This window comes from Heterocephalus glaber, unplaced genomic scaffold, assembly GCF_053883595.1.
Source record: "Heterocephalus glaber isolate CG9 unplaced genomic scaffold, H.glaber_assembly_v1.0 deba00000122, whole genome shotgun sequence".
NCBI lineage: Eukaryota > Metazoa > Chordata > Mammalia > Rodentia > Bathyergidae > Heterocephalus > Heterocephalus glaber.
The window spans coordinates 79,507,549-79,524,017 of record NW_028258138.1 but is presented as its reverse complement, the minus strand read 5'-3'; the positions used below and the strand labels follow the sequence as shown (position 1 = coordinate 79,524,017).

Sequence of the window (16,469 nt, the reverse complement as noted above, 5' to 3'; positions counted from 1 at the left end):
AACAAAGGTGAGCCTTGAAAATATCTCACTTGTGTCCATGCCACCACACCACTGGCCACTCCATCAGCCCGACCATCATCTCCAGCTGGGGATGCTGCCCTGCCCCTCTGGTCTCTTTCCCTCTTCTGTCTTTCCCCTACCCTGGCCACCAGTGACTGCCTAAGCATTGGCCTACGGTGGTCATCTGCTTCAGGGATTCCAACTTGATGCTGGAGAGAAAATTCAGGCCTCCATGCATGGCCATCTTGTGGCTGAGCGGGGGGACACACACCTTAGGACAGCTCCTGGGTCTGGGGACAGAGGCCTCTCAGGTACCAGGACTGTCTAAGGAACAGCCCCATGCAGAAGGTAGTGACCTCCCAATACTGAAGGGCTGGAGCAGAGCCAGATGGCCACAGGCTCCTATGGGGTTATTTGCAGGGCCTGGGAGTAGCCTCCTGTGTCTGCTCAGGGATTGGGGGCCACATGAGCAAGGCCTCAGCATCACATCCCAGTAGCAGCTCACAGAAGCCCACAGAGAGGGTAAGAGAAGGGACATGGATGCCCAATGTCCCATTCATACCCTTCACACTCTTTTGACCTCAGCTGCTGAAGACAGGACAGAGTTCTTCCAGAAACACACCTCATCTGCTCCGATCCCAAAGAGGAATTTAGGTTATGTTTTAAACTCACTTAAGGCCTTGGTGTTGGAACAGACTACATCATTTGGCTCTGGCCCTGTCATTGCCCACCTCTGTTCCTAGGTGTCCCCAGCAGATGGTTAGCCAGTCTGCTTGCAAGTCTCTGATGATGAGTGTCCACTCCCTCCACAGTTGGCTGCTCCATGGTAGACCAGGTCTAGCTTATTCTTTCATAATTTTTCTATTTTCAGATAGCACAGTGTTTCCTGCGTCAGACCCACACTCTTGTACCATGGGTCTTTGGTGCAAGCCTAGATAAAGTGCTCTAGAAGCACAGAGGAAGACACTGTTACTTCATAAAAAAGCAGGTGGGGAGGAGAAAATAGTATGTGCTTCTTGGAGGAGGGAATGTCTATGCCAGTTCTGCTCCATCAAAAGCAATGGAGGCTTTGCCAGAGATGGGGCCACACAGATGAGCACAGAGTGGCTCTCCTGGCTATAGAGCCACCCACAAGGTATACAGGTAAAGAAGGCTCCGGATGTGAAGGGCCTGGGGGCCATACTGTGGGTGACCTGAGGGCTGAGGCTAAGGAGGATGTGGGCTGGGGGCTGTGGTCAGAAGGTGGCCCCTCAGATCCCAGGAGCCATGGGGGTCCTGCTGGGGTTGATGTGGGGAGACTCTTGCTTTTGGGACTATTTCTTGGAGCTACAACTGTTAACCTCCAGGCTTTTCCCAGCAGCCAGCAATGTGAGGAGGCCAGCCTGATGTACGGACTTCACTTTCCCTTCCCTGCCATAGGGTCAGAGGGCTGAGCCCCAAAGGCTGAGCTGGCATCTGCTCACCTTATCTATAATGTGGGAGCCATAGCACCCACTTGTCAGCAAGGGTGTGAGGTTCTGGGACAAGGAGCTGACAGTACCACGCCTAGCCCAGGGACATGCCAGTCCTTCCTAATTGGGCTTTGAGCATCCTGTGTAGCCTTTTCTCTCACAAGTGCAACAGGGTTGTCCACAGGTACCCAGAGCTTGGGCATCTGTGGCTGGGGTCAGGAAGGTCCCAAAGGCCTCTGCATGAGAGGCTTGGGTCCCCAGAGGGCAGAGGTCCTGGGAGGGGTGGAGCCTTTGGGAGGCAGCATAGGGGTGGGGCCTAGGAGGGCCTGGGGGAGGGGCCGGTCTCTTCTTGGTCTCTTTTTCCTTCCCAACCAAGATGTGAACTGCTCTGCTCTTTCACACTGTCAGGATATGCTGCCTTACCAGGGCTCTGAAGCCGTGGGCCAACCAATCATGGACAAGTTAAAACACTCGTGTCCTGTTATAAACTACTGTCTCAGGCATCTTGTTAAGGTAATGGTAAGTAGACTACTTCACCTCCTCCCATTCAGCCATTCGGTCTCTTCTGCCAGCAGTGTCCTCCCTCCCTCTACCTCTGTGGGTCACACCTGCCTGTCTTCTGTGGGGAATGCTCCTCATGCAGCCTCCTCCACTCCAGTGGGGTAGATTCTGTCTTTTATCACTCACACATTCACTCATCTAACAAACATCTACGAAGCATCCAATTGCCCAGGGCACAGAAGACCCAGGGATGATTAAGGCTCAAGCCCCAGAGGCATTGGCATGCTGGAAATAAGCTTTCTACATAATAAAATCACTGTTACATTTTTTGAAAAATGGCTTCTTTCACTAAAATTATCCTAGATATTTCTCACTAAGGAAAAACAGCCAGGAAATGTGTGCTTCCTGTTTTCATTAAATAAAGGCTTTTAAGCATCTGTTATTTCTGGTGACAGCCCTCGCCTGTGACTCCAAGGCCTCCACATGCCCCTGATGATAGCCCCTGCCCGGCCCAGCAGCTGCTCCTTGAGGCTGTACGCTGGTTGTCTGGTTCCTGGCAAGCATTTAAAGTGCCATGGGTTCTCTTAGGGTGGAAGGCAATGTGGAGCTCTGCCCCTGGACTATGGGGGGCCCAGGAAGGCTGAGATTGTTTTCCTGCTGCTGTGGATGGGATCTGAGCTTGTCTGAGGGCCTTGGAGGGGCTCCAAGTGGAGGTTGCACCAGGCTGGAGACCCTAGAGGGAGGCACTGTGCAGAGCTGCCCAGCATCCAAAGCAGGGGATGGAGAGTGCTGTGGAAAAGGAACAAGCCTGGGGAAAGGACCCGGGAGAGTGGAAAACGTGACCAACAGCTGGACTGGTGGTTCCCTTTACACTGGAGGCTGAGGCAGGGATCGAAAGTTTGAAGTCAGCCTGGACAACTTAGACCTTGCCTTACAGTAAAAAATAAAAAAGGATTTAGCTTAGTGGTTCCACCACCTGCCTCACAAGTGCAAGGTCCAGAGTTCAATCCCTGATAAAAAAAAAAAAAAAAAAAAAAAAAAGGCTGGGATGCAGCTCAGGGGTAGAACACCCCTAGGTTTGATCCTGGTTCTGCAGAACAAAAACCTCCAAAGCCCACCACTACTGCCATAGGCATGGATAGTCCTGGAGGGAAAGTCACCCATGACACGGGGGACAGCAGCTGCTGCTGAGGTGGGAGTCAGGGCAGAGGCAGCAGGGCATTCCACACTGCTTTTGAGCCTTCCGAATGTGGCTCCACACATTCAAGTTACCCATCCTGAAAAGCAGATGCCTACAGGTCTCCTCAGCACCGCTTCCATCTGAGCTTGTGTACTCTCAATAGCCACCTTACAGCTTGCTGTGTTCTGCAGCTATGAACATCAGGAGGTCCAACTCTTTTATTTTTCAGAGGGGGAAACTGAGGCTGGAGAAGAAATGTACCCAGGGCCACCATGAGGGAGTGGAAAGGCAAAGTTAGAACCTGGGTCCCCAACTCTGCTGTGGCTCTCTGCTAGTCACTCTGATAAGTTTAGGACTTCTTTCCATAGATGCTGGGGTGGGGATGGCTTTGTCTGTCAGCTGCCTCCCTGTCTGAGAAAGTCAGAGCCTGGAAGGGAACTGAGGGATCCAATTTGCAGATGAGAAGACTGAGGTGCTGAGAAGAGAAGTGGCTTGTTGGTGGCAGAATTGGAGCTTGCAGCCACACCCCCTCCAAGTCTGTCTGCAGTCACCTTGGATGAACATGCTGTCCATAGGAAATGACTGATGCGTGCAGGCTCTCTCTCTTCCAAAATGCCTTGTGCCATCCTCATGTGGCACCCAGGCAAAGGCCCTGGGGCGGGGAGGCAGAGAGCCTGATCTAACCTGGCTTTGCTCAGCCACTTACAGGGAGACACGGGCACATACCCTTGTCCCTCTGTAGACCTGACAGCCTCACCTGCAGACTGGGGGATGCGGGATAGCACATGGATGAGACCAGCAGCTCTAATCTCAAGTGGGACCCCTTGAGCGACTGTGAAATCAGTTTAGTGGATGATATCCACATTCAAAAAACAAAGGAAAGAAATGGATAGAAAACCTTCCTGGTATCATATTACTTTGGGGAATTAAGAGTGTGTGTTGGTGTGAACCATGACATAAAGTATATTTCACCTTTGGTCATGGCCAAAAAAATACTTGCCACTGATGTTTTCTACCCCACCTCAGGAACCTATGAGTTTTGTTTCTGTTTTTTTGTTTTTTTAGTACCAGGGATCGAACTCAGGTTCTTGTGCTTGCAAGGCAGGCAGTGGAACCACTGAGCTAAATCCCCGGCCCTCTACCCCACCTCAGGGACGTTCCCAGGCAAAGTGCTGAGCCAGGAGCTCTGGGGCCCAGCAACTTCCAGCAAGGAGGTGAGCACTAGCTGGAAATGGGTGGAGTCCCTTGGGGGGCTGATAAATGGCCTGTATATCAAGGAGAACTGTGTCTTCAGGAACATGCATACGGGCTTCAGGCTCCATTTTAAGACCTGGGTAGGAGTGAGGAGGCTGAGTGAGACCCACTGAGTGTTGTGAGTGTGTGTGTGTGTGTATGCACATGTGTGTGTGTGAAATACAGGATGAGACAGTGTTAGACTGGGCTTCAAGTGTATTCATTCCATTCTTTCATTCCACAAACACTTACAAGCACCTCTGAAGGTCAGGCTCTGTGTTAGGGGCTACTAGACATGGCTCTGCAGCAATGAGCTGACCTGGGAGGGCCTGAAGCAAGAGGATCCTCAATTATGGGCAACTGACCTCATGCCAGATACCCTGCCAACTGCTCATGTGTATGATCTGACACCACACAATATCCCAGTGTGTGTGTGTGTGTGTGTGTGTGTGTGTGTGTGTGTGTGTGTACTATGACCATTCCCAGTCTAAAGACAAGCCCAGAGAGGTTATATAACTGGCCCATTGTCACACACTGGAAGTCTGGCACTCCAGAATTCAGGTCTGTTTGATGCCTGAGCTTACACTTGGAGCCCTCCTGCCTAAGTGTCAGAGTCTATGTCTGTGACCTCCTAGTGTGCTTGTTCTTTGGAATGCAGAATCCAAGAGCAGCAGGGCCAGGATCTTGGAGGGCAGCTCTGCTTCTCCTCTCCTCTCTGCTCCGCTCCGCTCCTCTCCTCTCCTCTCTTCTTTTTCTCTTCTTTCCCTCCCCTCCCATTCTCTCTCTGTAGCAGACTCCTCTGTCCAGTATTAGCAGGCAATAGTGGCATAAGCTTCTTGACCCTCCATAATTCTGCTGTGTTACACTAGAAGTAGCAGAGCTTGGCTGAGTTAATTCCCAGTCAAGGTCTTCACCAAAAATATGCTTGTGCCCTCATTCTACAGTCCTGCCTGCTTGATACTTGTTATAAGCAGGTGTCCCAAGGCCTGCCCAGCTTGTCCCCTTCCCAAACTTGTAATGAATAAACTGGATGTCCTGGGAGTCCTTTGTCTTTGCTGCCCAGAGCAGCTTAGATCAACCCAAGATTCAGTTTCTCTCAAGCCTCTATCTATGTGCTTCTCTTAATTCCCACTTTCCTATCTCTCAGATGTTGTACTGGCTTCCAGGAGACCAGGACCACTGCAGGGGTCTCTGGTAATGTCCCTTTACCCTTTCCTTATCTCTCTCTGTTTTTTTTTTTTCTGAGACAAGGTCTCCCTATGTAGTTCAGGCTGGCCTTGAACTTGCTATGTAGCTCAGGCTGGCCTCAAACTCACAGTGATCCTCCTGCCTCAGCCTCCCAAGTGCTGGGATTACAGGCATGCACTTTCATGCATGGCTACCCTCTCCTACTTGAAAAGAGGAGAAACTAAGATTCTTTGAAAGAGCGCATAGGGAAGGGCCAGAGGGCCCCAGAGAATGGTGCTAGCACAGGTTGAGAGCTCTAGAAGTGACCCCTCATGGGGCTGGCACCAGATGCAGCAGGCCCAGCTAGGAGACAGATGCAGACAGCAGCTGAATTAATTCTGAGTTAGCCCCACAGCAGTACCTTGGAGGTCCCAAGCCAGGGGTGCTTCCCCCTCAGCCTCAGTTACCCAGGCAGTTCTGGGACCACATACACCTCGTCCTCCTGACAGAGCTGGCCTTAGTGTGGGCCCAGCCTCCCCTGGACACATATGTAGCCACAGCTGGAAGGCCCACAGTGTGTGGAGCATTTGTTAGTGCTGTTCTTCCTGCCTCCCATCCCAGTGATGCCCCTTCCACTAGAGAAGGTAACCCTTGGTTGACTGCAAACTCTGCACCTGCACATCTGATACATACCACCAGCTGTTCCACCAGGAAAGCTGGACAGGGGACATGATCACACACCTACATGTGGATGGAGAGAGGAGCAAAGACTGATGAGGACACCATAATCTGGGCTCTCCTGAGGACAGTGGTCCTTGCGACTGGGCATGTCCTTTGCAGAGACCTGGAATTTAGGCCTGAGGATTTGTTCCAAGAGCCCCTGGTTCCCACGGGGTGAGGAGTCTCTCCCATAGGGGGGCCCCCACAACTGTCACCTGGGGGCAGAGGGCAAAGCCCCTGCTGGCTGAGTGAACAGCTTAAGGACTGTCCCCAAGGCAGAGCAACACCAGCCAGCCATCTTTCTTTGCTTACACAAGCCGGAGGTGGCCCATGCTGGTCTTAATGAGCGTACATGCAGGAAAGGAGGTGAACAGCCCCAGACCTGGCCTCATCCTTACCTCTGGCCGCACGGGATCCTCGATGCCCACCACACAGATACACGTGAGGTCACTGAGGATGTCGTTCTCGTTGTCCCAATCAGGCTCGGGGTTGCTGGGGAAGTCACGGTAGGCCACGCAGATGGTGCGCAGCCCATCACAGGCCATGGGCTCGATCACCTTCTTCACCATCTCATCTCGGTCTCGAGGCCGAAAGACCCGTGGCTCACCTGCCCCACTGAGTATTTTGCAGCACCTGGGGAGGGAGAAAGGGACATAAGTAAGGGCCAGCCAAGGGATCGTGGGGGCCCTGCCTCAGGATGCCTGGCTGCCACCGTGGTCAGCCAGTGCTCATCTAGTTCATCTCCCTCATGCCTCAGGGCTGTCACATGCCACAGTCATGGGCTGTGTCTGCTATAGCAGTGCTGGAGCTGAGGTATCAGTGAAGGCCGAAAGCTTAGGCTCGGACTTCTGACTCTGCTTGCAAAGTCATAAAACAACTAAATACCATTTAATATCTAATAAACACCCACATATGAGCCCTGCCTAGAAATTCCAATTCAAGTTGTCTCAGGTAAGTCCATGAGCTGATTTTTTCATTTCAGCATGCAACCCAGGACTCCACACATGCAAGATGAGCATTCTACCACTGAGCTGCACCGTCTGCCCAAAGTGGTGGTTTTTAGAAAACTGCCTTGGGGATTGCAGTGCACAGCTAGGCTCGAGAACCACTGGTCTAGGTCAAGCCCTGCAATGAGCAAGTGGGGAGGTAGAGGCCCAGGGTAGGGAGGTGGCTGGCTTAGTTCTCCAGGCTTAGTTCTAGCATCTGGAGTTAGAGGAGCGTGGTTAATAAATAACATAAATACCATTACCCAATGTACGCTAAAGGGAGAGAAATAAGAGAGATTTAAGTGCGGGCTGAGGAAGCAGAGACTGAGGGAAGAGGAAGGGGAGAACTCTATAATTTTTTAAGAGGATACAAAGCAAAGACCAGTGAGTGGGGCCCTGGAGGTGAGTCTTGAGGAGTGACCTTGGGCAGGGCCCTCTCTATGCCCCAGGGTACTAGAGAGCCCTGCCAGCCCAGGGGCACTGCTGGCCCAGCCTGGGTGACAGCTAGCACTGTGGGACCCAGCCAGCTAACGCCCCCTCGCCCTGGCCTGGCACTCTGCCAGCCACCTACTTCTTGAGCACGATCTCAGAAGCACCCTTGCTGTACATGCGGAAACTCTCATCGGGCATCTTGATAACGGTGCTCATGGACTTGCGCACGGAGTTGAAGGTGTACACTTTGTACAGCTTCTCCTCTGGCATCTGGCTGCGCACAGGCTCGTAGTTCTGCTTCAGGTCCAGCACAAAGCCCAGCAGGCCACACTCCGTCTTGTTCCCCACCTGCCGGGGCAGGGCGCCCTCCTTCTCTGGGGACTGCGGGGAAAGGTGAGAGTGGCTCACACCAGCAGGGCTGGACCAGAGAAGGCCCTGCCTTGGCTGCCACTGTGGCTGTGGGGCTGCTGCCTGGAGGACCACAGCGAGGGGTGACCTCAGCAAGCCCAGGCCTCACCCTGTGCCTGGTCAGGTGTCCCGGCCAGCACATCCTAGGTGAGATAGTTTTCAGAAATGATGAATTATTTCCAACATAAATGAGATAATGATAATCATTATGTATCCCCCATTCTGCTCTGTAGAATCTTGACCTTATGCCATATTTGCTCCAGAATTTTGTTTTTTAAGAAAACATATCAGATAAAGGAGAGTCTCCCCTGTATATCTCTTTTCATCTACATAATTCACCCTCTGACCTAGAATCAACCTCTATCTCAGATTCAGCACTAATGACTACCATGTACATGTTTTAATTTTTAATTTTGAGATAACTGTAGATCCACATGCAGTAAGAAATAATTCAAAGGCCTTTGTACACCTTCAGTTCCCATGTGGACCTCCTGCATCACTGTAGCACCAAGTCACAGACAGGAGGTTGACTGACACCATCAGACGTCTCCACATCCCATCCCCTTCACATGAACTCGTGTGTGTGTGTGTGTGTGTGTGTGTGTGTCTATCTAGTTTTTATAGTGGCATCATGTCCGAATTCAGGACGGGAGACTTCATTGCAAGAGTCCCTGGATGACTCTTTGATAGCAACTCTCACCTCCCTCCCCGATCCTGGCATTAATAATCTACTCCTCATCTTCATTTCTTTCCTCATCTTAACTTTTTTTTTTTTGCACTGCTGGGGATAGAACCCAGAGTGTCAGGCACGTGAGGTGAGCACTGTGCCATGGAGCTACAACCCAAGCCCACTGCTAGCCCGTCACATACATATGACCTCACAATATGTAAATCTGGAGGTTTGGCCTTTTCACTTAGCGTAATTCCCTGGAGATCTAGGCAAGCCGTTCTGGGTGCAATGTGTTCCTTTTGGTTGCTGAATAGTATTACATAATGTGGATGACCATTGTGATTTCGATGTAGGTTGGACCAAATGAAATGGATCCTCTGTGTGTCAAAATGGTCAGACAGTGGTGACATCATGCATCATAGCCAAATTTTCTGTGTGGCATCAGGAGGCTGTACACATCCTTTTGTAAGTTGCTTTACCCATTCCACATTCTGTTGTGAGATTCATTTGTATTTATGGTTCCAGTTTGTTTCCTTAGCTTGGTCTATAGATTGCATTATATGAATAAGCTACAATTGACTTCTCCCCTACCTGGATCCTCCCTCTTTGCCTTCTCTTCACTTGCTCATTAGACACACACACTGGCACCTGCTATGTGCTGGCCCTCCATGGTCAGCTCCTGCCCTGAAGATTCAGTGAGTCCCTGATTGTGTCTCCCAGCACCTGTCACTTTCCTAGGTGGCTGATTCCTGCTTTGGTGCCTTCTCACTGCTGTTCGTTCCCAGAGAGCCCCCTCCCTCCCCTGCAGGGCAAACTCCTCCTCATCCTTTAAGGACAAACTGAAACATCTCCTTATATTTGCAAATCACCCCCTGGGTCCATCCCTTGTGTTCTGTTCCTCTGTGGGAACACCCGAGAGGGTGATGCAGAGCCCAGCACATAGTAGGTACTTGCCAACTTCTTGCCGAATGGCTCAAGGGAGTTCTATCTGCTGGGAAAAATGCAAGCTGGTGGATTGGTACTTGATGCCCACATCTGGGCACTGAGGGTGGGCTCAGCAGGTGGCTGTGGGCAGTGTAGATTTGCAAGGATGCCTACTTCCCTTGTAGGCCCACATGCATGCACATACTCAGGCATCACTGAAAATTAACATGCAGCCATACAGGTGGAGGTGGTTTTGGGAGTAATAAAAGCCACCAGAGAGAAACACAAACCCCGGAGAGATTCTGAAGAGGAATGAATAGTAATAATCACCTCCCAAGCCCCCTACACCTCAGTAGTGTGTCTATTTCTGCAGTACTTGAGATGGAACCCAAGTCTTTTTCACTGAGCTCTATCCCCTGACTTTTAAAATACATTTTAAATTTTGAGATAGGTTCTAGGTTGCTAAATTGTCTAGGCTAGACTTATGCTTGTGATCCTCCTGCTTCAGCCTCCTAGAGTGCTAGGATTACAGGTGTGTACCACCCACACCTGGTTCCAGCAAAGTTTTTGTGTATGTGTGTGTGGGTCTCAAACCAGCTTTGCACAGAGAGGTTCTGGATTCTCATCCTGAGGACTGCTTCCTTCCTATTGGTCAGAAGAGCAGCCAGGCAGGAAGAAGATGGGTTCAAGACGATGCCAGCATGGATTTGCTGCACAGGGACAAACAGACCCTCCAGCACTACCTGGACATGGCCTGGATCTCCTCTGCCCTTCTGCAGGCAGGGCTCAGGGGTAGGGACCAGACCCGGGCCATGAAAAGGAGGTACCAGAGCAGATGATTTCCAGCTGAGGGAGAAACCCACCCTTTCCTTCAAGTAGATTCTGTGAGGGACAGTAGAAAAAAGAGGAGTGTCTGGGGGCAGTGGACAGGAACAACTGGGGACATCTCCAGCCCACAAAGACATTCTGACACATGTCTCAGCAGCCAGTGCCCTGAAGGGCTGGATCTTTGATGAGACTTCATTGGAAGTAGAACAAGATTGGGTACAGCTCACAGTTTTGGCCTTTGGGAAAATAAATTCTAAGAGCTTCCCTTTGTCTCCACAATAGGCTGTATGTTGTACTTAAAATGTAAAACACACACACACACACACACACACACACACACACAGAGTTTTATAATTAAGTTCCTGGTGATTTCCAGACTTTTATATATTTTCCACAATAGTTTTTCCCCTCCACTAATGAAAGAAAGTGATGATACTGAGGCTCAAAAATGTCTAATTATTTATTGGTCCAAGAGAGCTGAGCAGTCAGGCCTGCAGAACACCCGGCATTTTATTAACCTCTGTGAAATATTTTAATTTTCCTCTAAAAGGATTTCAAACAATCTGTGGTTGCAAATGGCAGAGCTGCCTCCTCCGTAATTCAGTTTGTTTCTATGAACTTGAAATCGCCTACATGCGTTACTAAGAAGCAGCGCCCTCCCCTTTTCTCTTTTGGCTTTTTTTATCCTGACAAACTCAGAGATTTTGCTCTTGCTGTACAATTTCCCAGAGCCTTTTTATCTCCAGGGCCAACTCTGCTAGGAAGTTCAGGCACTGCTATTGTCCCCATTTGGAGGACAGCTCCGGCGGGGGGCCATACCTGGGGTGCCCCAAGCACTGGGCTCTTCTTCAGAGCTGCGTCCAGCAGACCCCTGGAAAGGCTGTCAAGCCCTTCAGGAGTGCTGCGTGTAGGTGTGGGTGTGACGTTGAGAGACAATTCACACTCTGGTTTTGGAATGCCAGGGAATGAATGGAGCTAAGATCACTGAATGATAGCTTTGAAGCGCTTCAAATTATAAACATCTGTAAAAATGAGATTTAAAAAATAGTAACATAGGGCTGGGGATTTAGCTCAGTGGTGCCGCCACCTGCCTCACAAGTGCAAGGTCCCGAGTTCGATCCCTAGTACCCCCCCAAAAAAACCACAGTAGCACGTATCATTTTATATCTATCTCATATCCAGACTATTAAACAACAGCAACAAAAGCCTCAGGAAATAACATGTGTTGGCAAGACTGTGGAAAAACTGGAACCCTTCTGCAGTACTAGTGTGAATGTAAAACGGTACCAACACTATGGTGGGGGAATATGACGGTGGGTCCTCAAAAAATTCAATAGAACAGCTATGTGATCGGAAGTCCAATTCTGGGTATGTACCCAAAATAATTAGAAAGGAGCAGTCAAAGAAATGTCTGTACACCCATATCACAGCAGTATCATTCACAATTGCTATGCCTCATAGTAGAGAACTGTCCACCATGGGCAAGCAGCTAAACAAAATCTAGTCTGCACACACTCTGAAATACCAGCCCTAAGAAGGAGGACATGCTGACACTGGCAACCACATGGATGAACCTTGAGAACCTTATGGTACATGGAGAAAAGCCAGCCAAAAAGGGAATAAACACTTCTAAGAGTAGAGGAGTTGAGTTTATAGAGACTAACACTAGAGTGGTTGTTACCAGGAGCTGTGGGTATGGGAATGGGAATCAGGTTTCATGGGATCAGAGTTTCAGTTTTCCAGAATGAGAAGAATTCTACAGGTAGAAGGTGGTGATGGTTGTGTAAAAATGTGAATATATTCTACTAAACTGTTTATTTTAAAATGGTCAAGATGGTAAATTTTATGGTATGTGTATTTTGTCACTACAAAAAGGAAAAAAATAAATCCCATGGCAACTTCTATGGCTTGGATCTTAAACACACCCCAAGGCCCAAGTGCTAAATGCCTGGTCTCCAGCTAGGAACTCTTGGTAGGTGGGAAAAACTGTAGGAGATGGAGCCTAAGTGAGGTCTTTGGATCACTGGGGGCACGACTGGCACCCCAATCTCTCCCCTTCCTCCTTTTGCTTCCCAGCCATGAGGTGTCCAGCTTTGCTCTCCCATACACTTCCACCAAAATGTGCTTCCTCACCGTAGGCCAAAGCAATAAGGCCCATTCATCATGGACCAGAACCCCGAAAACTACAACCCTTCTTTCTTTAAGAGATTATTATCTCAGGTATCAGTCACAGTGACTGAAAGCTGAGGAATGCAGCAGCAAACTCCATAGCAGGTAGACTGCAGAGGCTGCAGTGTAAGGCTTTACCAAAGAGGGCATTTGAAAATGACTTTATGCCAACTGGCCATCTCTGGTGACCCAGTCCCAAAGGACAAGCACTGGCAGCAGAGCCTCTCGCTGCCCAGCGTGAGACCAGTCTGACCTCAACTGCTATAGCTGTGACCACTTTGCCCTCACTTCCTCTGTGCTTTTTTCTGGCCCAGGCTCCTCTCTCACATCCTGTCCCAGCTCGCTCCCACTTCCCTACTTGCACTTGGAGGCCCTCGGAGGAGGGTGGCAATGCTAGGATGAACCCCACATTCCAAGGCCATGGCATATGCTGCCCAAGGCACTGCCACCCTCTCCAGCACCCAGACCCTTGGCTAACCCAGACCCGAGGGCGAGCAGAGTCCGGAGGCCTGGTGTGTGCCTGCTGCTCTCTTTACACCTCTGGGCCTGGCTAGAGCACATTTGTGGGACCAGTCAGTGAATAATCCTGTCTGTGGGGCGCACCCCACAAGATGTCTTCTAGGATGCAATGTCACGTAAGGGTCTGCCACCTGGGAGTGGCTCGGGTGGCATCTTCTCAGGACAGGAACAGGGCTGTGCTGTGGAGCAAGACACAGGGCCTGCCTGAGGCTAAAGGTGGGAGGTCATTGTTGGGTCTGGGATGACAGAAACCCAGGCCTGGACAGAGGCACCCTGGAGATCTTCCCAAGTTCACCAGTGCATTGCTGTGTGTGTTGTATATGTGTATAGTGTGGATGTGTGTGCTGTGTGGATGGTGTGTGTTGTGGTGTGTATACTATATGTTATGTGTTGTGCTGTGTAGTGTAGGTTTAGTGTACATAGTGTGTGGTGTGTTGTGGGGTGTGTGTGTTTCAAGTGAGAGGGCGAGATTCAGGAATTAACAGCTGTATTAAACAACTGGAATTCTTTCTGAGACTCATGGAAAATATGATCAAGCAGATCTTTCCCGCTGTTCAGGGATTGCTGGAACTCCGTGGTACCAGGTGGCACTGCAGGCACCTAGCTTTAGTTCCAGGTATGTAAAGGGCTTGGGGTATCGTTTGGGTTATCTCTTCTGGAAAACCATCCTTCCCAGGAGTCCCTCCTGAACTACTTTGGGGGCTCTCTCGAGATTTGTTTTCTTCCATGTAGGTCTGTGTTTTCAAAAACACCCACACGTTCTTATTAGTCCAGCTCCACATGCGCCCACCGTCAGTTTAATAATTCAAGTACCAACTGTCCTGCCAACTTGCCTTAAAAGCAGTCTCATAAAAGATAAACTCAAGCAGGCTTGGGTGGCTTCAGTATGCAGAATAAGTGTCGGCAGGGAAGGTAAATGCTTCCCCAAGAAAGTGCTCTACGTCTGAAAACTCAGCTGTGGCTCAGAGAAGGAAGGGCTTTGGCAGGCAATAAGAAGTCAGAGGAAGTCTTGATGCTCAAAGGCTGGAGATCACAAAGGAAATCTGAGGTTGTGCCAGAATTTGTGAGGCAGGTAAGTGATTTTTGACTACAAGATGACTCACACAGCTTCCGTTGGAGACGTTAAGTTCCTAATGATTAGAAGTAAGAGAGGAAAGAAAAAGGCCCCTGTGGTTTTCAGAAGGAACAGAGCATGGGGCCATGGCTGACCTCTGGGGCCTCTTTTCCTATCCTTCTGCCGTAGCTTTGGCTCCTATATCCCCTCTGCCTGGACTGGGCGTCCTGGGAGGACCAAGCCTGTCAGGGGCTTATCCGATGCTCCTGAGCTTGCCCCAGCCTTCCCACCTCCTCAGTATGGCCCTGCAGAAATGTCCAGGCCACAGACTACCACACTTCCTGAGAGAGCCACATGTCTTCAAGTGTGGACTTTGGGGGCTGTGCCTGCTGGCATTCCTTTGCCCCTCACTGGACTTCTCTGGAATCCTCTAGGCCCAACTGTGCCACTTGGTGGTTGGGAGCAGGTTACCAGATGTTTCTGTAGCTCAGTTTTCCTAGCTGTAAAATGGCAGTGATCCGATTTGGTCATATGATATGAAAGGGATGCAGAGGGACAAGCAAGACAGTTGCTGGCAAAGCAAACTACTCTGGGTCAGGCTCAGCAAGAATCCTGGAGGTGGAGACAGCAACAAGCTGAGTGCTCGCTGTATGCTGAGCACCATGCTGTGGACTCTGCCTACATGAACCTAATCTGAAGCTCAAAGCAGCGCTGAGCAGCCTCTAGGCAGGGGTCCAGCTACACAGGCCCTGGGCACACAAACCTGGGTTCCATTCCTAGCTCAGCCTCTTACCTGCCCTGGGATGCAGGCCTGTTCCTAGCTGCTGCCAGATCCAGGGTCTCATGAGTTGGGGGTGTGTTGCCACCTTCCAAGTAGAGTTGTCATACAAGGCAATATAAGGTAAGCACTCAGTACTGAGCCTGGCTAATGATTTGTTCACTTTACAGACTAGGAAACAATCTGCAGGCTCAGAGAGGTTAAGCAATTGGCTCAAGGTCACACATATGGTGAACACTGGAGCTGGGGTTTGAACCCTGGTGTCTCTGACTTTACAGCCAAAGCTCCTAACCATCACCTCCTGCACTAGGTGTAGAACATCTGGATTTAAACACTACTAACCAAGGGGATAACTGGGGACAAGTTCCTTCCCATTTCTTGGCCTTAGAGAAAAGTGAAGGGGCTGGACTAGGTGGTCAGCATGATCTATGAATCCATGTATGTGACGTCTACACAATCTACCCTTGTAAGCACTCATCTAGTTGTTGGTTTGTGTTTTAAAAGAACAAAAGACACCAACAAATCAGGAGTTTTCTGGATCAAGGAATGCAGCCTGGATGGCTGAGGGAAGCTGCAGAAAAGTGCAGCTCAGCCAGCAGGTACTACCCACAGAGCACTGGTGTCAACCACAGACTGGATCTGGGGCCAACCTCTATATTTTGTTTCTGTAAGAAGAGGTATAAGTCCTTTCCTGAGACTCCTATCAACTCATACTCACTCATCTCCTCACCCACTTATCCATTCATCTATCTACCAACATATCCAATCATCCCATTCATCCATCCATCCACCCCACCCCTTTCTCTCCATTTGTCTATCCCTCTATCTACTCTCTCATCAATTATATATTTGTATATTTATTTACCAATTAATTCACTTACCCCATCCATCCACCCTCTATTTCCTAGAACCCCACGCCAGGAGCCTAGAGGAGACTCTTGGTGTCAAAAGGCCCACAGCCTGCCCCTGACAGCAAGAAGACACTGAGGAACTGGTGCCCTTGTGAAGGGGAAGAGCATGCAGCAGCCCAGGGCCTCATTTTCCCAGTCCAGGCTCATTTCCTAATCTGAGCTGCCAGCCAAAGAAACTGAAGGACATTATGTGTCCTTCCTGCCCACCTCCTCTTGCATGTTTTCTGGATGTTCTGCAGTCTAGCTCTCCTAGCCTGGTCTGGAGGGTGGCTGGACTTCTGCCCTGGACTGAGCTGCCCCAGCCTCTTCTCAGTGTTTACCTGGGCCTAGAAATGATGCCCCTTCAGAGCTTCTTTGCCCCATCTGGTTGGCAGGATATCAGTGTGACGCTCCCTTGTTCCCAAGACCACCATAGGCTAAAGATGCTGCAGGACTGGTTCCAATGGACAGGAAACAAGTCTGGACATCCTGACTCAACAGCTGGCTTTGGGTTAGCCAGTCTGCCTTTGTCACAGTTGGGTGTGTGGCTTTGGGTGAA

The 16,469-nt window shown here is 50.1% G+C and overlaps 1 protein-coding gene across 23 annotated transcripts in view; it reads right to left on the bottom strand.

Annotated features, from left to right (window-relative positions):
• The window catches only part of Atp2b2 (ATPase plasma membrane Ca2+ transporting 2), a 355,181-nt gene that overhangs the window by 25,056 nt on the left and 313,656 nt on the right, over positions 1-16,469 (bottom strand). For all 23 annotated transcript variants that reach the window (XM_087217055.1, XM_087217060.1, XM_087217052.1 and 20 more), the window contains 2 exons: positions 7,810-8,051; positions 6,651-6,885 (listed from right to left, as the gene is read on the bottom strand). In XM_087217055.1, coding sequence (XP_087073181.1) covers positions 6,651-6,885; positions 7,810-8,051 — 477 coding nt within the window. The remainder of the gene's footprint in view (positions 1-6,650; positions 6,886-7,809; positions 8,052-16,469) is intronic.